This window comes from Humulus lupulus, chromosome 3 (assembly GCF_963169125.1).
Source record: "Humulus lupulus chromosome 3, drHumLupu1.1, whole genome shotgun sequence".
NCBI classification, from domain to species: Eukaryota; Viridiplantae; Streptophyta; class Magnoliopsida; order Rosales; family Cannabaceae; genus Humulus; species Humulus lupulus.
This window is the reverse complement of record NC_084795.1, coordinates 247681678-247687711: the sequence shown is the minus strand read 5'-3', so window position 1 is coordinate 247687711 and position 6034 is coordinate 247681678. Positions and strand designations below refer to the sequence as shown.

Here is a 6034-nt window from a genome sequence, read left to right as displayed (position 1 = left end):
CTTCGACATTGACAAAGAGTTTATGATTTTTGTTAATATTTTTCACATGCAGCAATAATTCAAAGTTTACCCATACCAGTTTAGGTCAATGTATATCATGTGCCCATAATAATAATAAGCAATTATAAACTAACATATGATGCTGAACACTACTTGAGTTGTCAACTCAAATTACAAGTTACTGAACTTTGATCACTCATAAGAAGTTAATTCAAGTAGTGATGAGCACCCATACCAGTTTCGTCCATTGCTGCCTGCTATGATGTGCATAATCTCTTTTCTTAGCTGTGGTTATCTCTGTTTTTGGTCTTGATGGTTAACTGTTATATGGTTTTTTTTTTGTGTTACAATTTGTACTTGTTTCTGTTATAAAGAAATAATAGTCTGGTTGTTTTCAATATATTGTTTTGGGTTATCTTTCAGGAGAGTTTTGGTTGCGTTGGACTTTGTCAAAGAAAATTTGTCAGGGTTATATTTCCCATTTGATCTGTGACATTCCATATTCCAATTTCTTCTATGTTGACCAACCCTCTTTGACCCATTTTCTCTGTATTTTGGTTTGTATAGGCACGAAGTTCAAAATTACTTTGTGTTAATAATAAAAGGAGAAAAAAATGGTATCTTTATTTTGTGTTAATAATGTTAAAATCAGAAGCTTCTGATTTTGAAAGATGAGAATATACTAACTTGGCCATGTTTATTAATCTTCCCAAAGTCTTAATACTTCATATGGTTTAAAGATGATTTGAGCACTGATACCATTGTTATTAGCCCAAGTTTGCAGTGAGAAAAGGTTATGGTTGGAATCTGAAGCTAATGATTTTTGACATTTTTACTGCAATAACGAGAAAGATTTAGTATGTTCATTATAGAAGCTATATATTCGACATAGCAGCAATAAATTAGCTCAATGTGAAATGAAACCTGTTTCAATCCACTTTTACCATTAAATTTGTTTTATGCATTGTAGAGTGTAGTTTTTGAATTTGAATCATGGACTTTCTATTTATCTTGTTCTGATCTGCAGTCCATGCAACGAGGCGATCCAGCTTGGGTTGGTTATATATATGCCTTCTTAATCTTTTCTGGAGTGGTATGGCTTCTATCTTTCAAGAACTCAAATAAAGTAATGTGCTTTCTGCTTAAAATTGTAACACTTTTGTACAGAACTAATGGCAAGTTGAAATCTTAATATTTAAATCACTTTTATGGACTACAAGGAGATTATTGGAATGAATCAAGTTGTAGTGTGAGATAGAAGTTATTTAGGACAGTTATAAATTTTCAATTCATTAATATGTTTATTATGGCAGCCAACAAGGTTTGACAAGTTTTTGTATATGATTAACTTTTGTATGAATTTCTTGAAAAGTTTGTGTATACACTTGAAAGACAAAAGCCTAAATTATGTAATTGCGAAATTGCAAAATTTAATATCTGATTTCTTAAGTCATGCACACATGAGAACTTATACTGCAATTTGATGTTTTCTTAGATATTAAATGTTTTTCTCCCCCTCTATAGCAAAGTTTTATTGCTTATTCTTTGGAAAACCGACATAGATGTTCCTTTAATATCTTTAGATTTCTGACTTCCTTATGTTTTAATTCATAGAAGTAAAGAATACAAAGAAAATAGAGTTGCTGATTGTGTTCATTTTAAGAATTAAATGATCTTTTTATTCAGATTAGAAAAAGTAAATTCGCAAAGATTAACTTGTTTATTGACTAGTTGATTTGATTTTTTTTTGCAGTCAATTGGGGTGTTGACCGAATCTCAATATTTCCAGAATGTTATGCGCGTTGGTTTCCGGCTGAGATCAACTTTGGTAAAGTCCTCTTTTATGTTAATATTGTGAATTATGTTATAGTGTCTAATTTTGTCAACTTTTTAGGTGGCTGCTATATTTAGAAAATTATTACGATTGACTCATGAGAGTCGCAAGAGTTTCTCTACAGGAAAGATAACAAATATGATTACCACAGATGCTAATTCACTTCAGGTAAATATGATTCAGATTTGTGTACTTTGATTAATTAAATATCATTAACAACAAGTAGTGTTGTTTTGTTTAGGAAAAAATCAAATAAAACATATATTCTTTGCTTTCTTTCTCAATGAAGAAACTTCATGATGTTTTTTCTCATCATGGTTTACATAATTTCAAAGACATTTGTTTTCATTGATGTTTTGGAAGGAAAAGTAAGAACCTTAAGTACTTTTTCTTCCAAATTATCAGTGTATATATAAATGTATGTATATTATATATGTAGGAAAGAAACTCCATTTTTGTAAGGATAAGAGTTGGATGTGGCTTCTTTATGGTCACTGCTTATACTTTCTGATTCAACTATAAACTCATCATTTACTTCTCGAGATATTGTCTACGTCCCACCTCCCTAGTTGTGATAATAATTTACTTGGCATTTCTGTTTTGACTAAAAAAAAAATGTTTATTCTGATCAAAGATAGTCACATGTGTAAATTTGAGTAAATTTGAGAACTATGAGAAACTTGGTTGGAGGTATACAACCAGTACTTTTTTGAAATCTTGTATATAATCCTCCTCTCTTTTTGCAGGTATGTTGTTGGACAGTACCCGAGGTTTCTAAGAGCTCACTGGAAGTTCCTAAAAACTGTTGTGAACAAATTGTTTGAGTTCATGCATGAGACACATCTAGGCATGTAAATGGGGCGGGTCTGCCCCGCCCCGCTTCCGCCCCGCCCCAATTAGTGTCTTGAAGCGGGGCGGGTCGCCCCGCCCCGTCTTAATCGGGGCGGGTTTGCCCCGCCCCATTTGCCCCATTTGCCTTTTTTTTTTTTTTTTTAAGAAATATTAAATTTTAATTTTAGAATTCTCTTTAAACTTAAATTATTTTTTTATTACAATCTTTATTTTTTACACTTCTTGTCAACTACACCTTCAAATATTTTATTTTATTTTTTATTTTATAATTTACAAAAATAATTACAAGAATAAGGATAATTAAATAAAACATATTTTTTAATATTTACAATTCTTTCATAGAGTAGTTATAGAATAATTTTTTTTATAAATTTTATACTTAAAATCTATTTAAAATTAAGGATATTCTAAACCACATATAAAATGTCAATTTTATATATTATGCATGTATATAAGTAACATGAGAGAATTGTATTAAATCATATCATTATATCATTATTTAAATCAAGAATTCGCCAAGTATAATAAGAGTTTCTCAAGAGAACAAAATAAAATAAAACTATCATATGCAACATAGCACTCCACTTTTGAGAGTTTCTCAAGAGAACAAAGTAAAATAAAACTATCATATGCAACATAGCACTCCACTTTTGAGAGTTTCTCAAGAGAACAAAGTAAAATAAAACTATCATATGCAACATAGCACTCCACTTTTGAGAGTTTCTCAAGAGAACAAAGTAAAATAAAACTATCATATGCAACATAGCACTCCACTTTTGATGCGTCATCAAGATCTTCTTTATTGATCTGCTACCTTAATCATCAAGATCAACTATGTATGGCTCCTACAAAAAAAAAATATATGTATTAATAATAGAAGTTAATAATTTATTTGATGACTTTTAAAAACTTAATTAAGTACCATAGTTGGATCTACATCATTATCTTCATCATTCATGGTGACTAGTGGAGTCGCTTCTGTAAAGAAAATAAAACAAATTAATATTGAAATAATACAATAAAATATGAATTTATATATATATATAAAGATAAGTATATTTACCTTTTTTGTCATTTACCAACCAATTTTGAGTGCATATCAATGCTTCTAATGTAGAAGGATGAAGTCTTGCTCGGTGTGAACCCACATGTCTACCACCAGTACTGAATGTAGATTCCGAAGCAACGGTGCTAATAGGCACAGCAAATATATCTTTGGCAATCATATTCAACACAGGATATTTGAGTCCTGTTACTTTCCAATAATTGCATATATCAAAGAACTCATCAGTCCTAGGTATCAATTTCTCTTCCAAATAGAGTTCTAACTCTGACTTCACATTCTCTACACCATATGCAACTCTAACATATGTGTCAAAGTTAGATAGATCATCTATTTGTGTTTGAGAAGATGCTGATACACTATCCATTTGCTGACTTCTTTCTCTAAGATTAGGAAACTTAGAACTATACTCTTCTAGTAGCTCATAACAAAGCTTGCGGACCTTCTCAATTTCAATCTCACATTTATCATTTCCATAAATGGTAGGAAAATAATATTCGATCAACATAAACTTATATCTTGGATCCAAAACAACAGCCACAGTCATAAGCCCATGAATCTCTTCCCAATACTTTTGAAACTTAGACATCATTTGAGTTGCCATGTCCCTAATAAAGGGCTCATCCACTGTCATCCATGCTTTAATTCTCATTTTAATTTGACACATCTTTGGGAAAAAAAGATTAGTTGTAGGATACTTGGTTCCAGAAAACAACTCTGTCACCTCATGAAACACTTCCAACTTGTCACACAATTTTTGAGCTCTAATCCAATCATCTCCTGATGGCGCGTATCTAACATATCTTGAATCACGTAGTTTTAATTGTTCAAATACTCTATTGTACAATAAAGCTATGTTGAGCATCAAGTATGTTGAATTCCACCTTGTTTGACAATCAAGTGATTACTTTTTAGTACATGTCACTTCAAGAGAACGAGCAGTGTCCTCAAATTTCTCATACCTCTTTGGTGTGCCCGACCAATAAGCAACACTGTCTCGAATCTTTTCAATGCTATCACCAATAACAGACAAGCCATCCTTGACAATAAGATTCAAAATATGCGCACAACAACGCATGTGAAGTAACTTTCCTTTTAAAATGAAACAGTTAGAATTAAATTTTTCCTTCAAAAGTGGAATCATTGCATCGTTAGTTGTACAATTATCCACAGTTACTGTACCAATCTTGTCTTCAATATTCCATTCAGACAGACACGAACTCAATGTATCAGTAAGTGTAACAGCATCATGTGGGCATGGTACATACTTAAAACTTATAATCCTACTATGCAACTTCCAAGAGTCATCTATGAAATGAGCTGTCACAGTCATATATCCCCTCTTTTGATGATTGGCAGTCCACATATCAGTGGTTATAGCTATTCTACTTCTATTCTTCTCCAAAATTTGGCTACATTTTTCCTTCTCAACCTTGTACATTTTCAAAATATCAGACCTAATTGTATTCCTTGACAACATTTTAAACATAGGGCAAAGAGTATTTGAATAGTCTATAAAACCACTATGCTCAACCATCGATAAAGGGTATTCATGTAGAATGATCATTTGAGCTAACTTTTTTCTCCCTAGTTCAGGATCAAAATTGTAAGTTGTGACTGAAGGACTTGCATTAGGATTAGGATTCATGGCAAGTTGTTCCTTTATTACTGGGCATCTTTTCACATGAGCAAGCAAATGTTTAGTCCCATTACTACTCTCTCCCCCTAATTTCCTCCCACAATGGTTACAAACTGCCTTCAGTATACCATCAATTTTTTGCAATGTAAAATGATTCCATGCAGGAGATGTTCTCTTTCTTTTAGTACTTCTACTCTCACTTTCATCTCTTGTATTTCCTAGAGATTGTGCCTCTTGTGTATGTGTTGATTGAACATAATCAACATCATCGACAAAATTAGATTCGATAACATCTTGGGTAGACATGTTTAGTGTTTGATCTAACCTACATTATATCCATAATCCACATAACAATTAGGAACTGCTTGGCTCCAAAAATATTATACATATGTATAAATATAACTTAAATAATATAAAACTAGTTAGGCCTGAAGAAACCACTCTAAAAAGAAAAGGGGTTATGCTTTACATTCTCTTCCATCAACATATGATAAAAATGTCAAGAAAACTTTCTCCAATAGCATAGTAGGGTTTGAAACAAACCTGGATGTTTTTTTCCCAATACTAAGAAAGTGCTGCTATCCAATTTGTTCGTGCATCATCCACTGTCTTTCCAATCCACTCACTACCAATCAGTAACCAAATG

At 31.9% G+C, this 6034-nt stretch overlaps 1 protein-coding gene across 1 annotated transcript; it reads right to left on the bottom strand.

Moving 5' to 3' along the window:
• Positions 1–4653: 4653 nt before the first annotated feature.
• Positions 4654–5694, bottom strand: LOC133825538 (zinc finger BED domain-containing protein RICESLEEPER 2-like). The gene has a single exon (XM_062258467.1). It carries the CDS (start codon positions 5692–5694, stop codon positions 4654–4656), a length of 1041 nt encoding a protein of 346 aa, XP_062114451.1.
• Between the last annotated feature and the right edge of the window lie 340 nt (positions 5695–6034).

Bases quoted from the DNA above. Each gene is read 5' to 3' on its own strand.
- LOC133825538 (XM_062258467.1), bottom strand. From the start codon at position 5,694: ATGTCTACCCAAGATGTTATCGAATCTAATTTTGTCGATGATGTTGAT.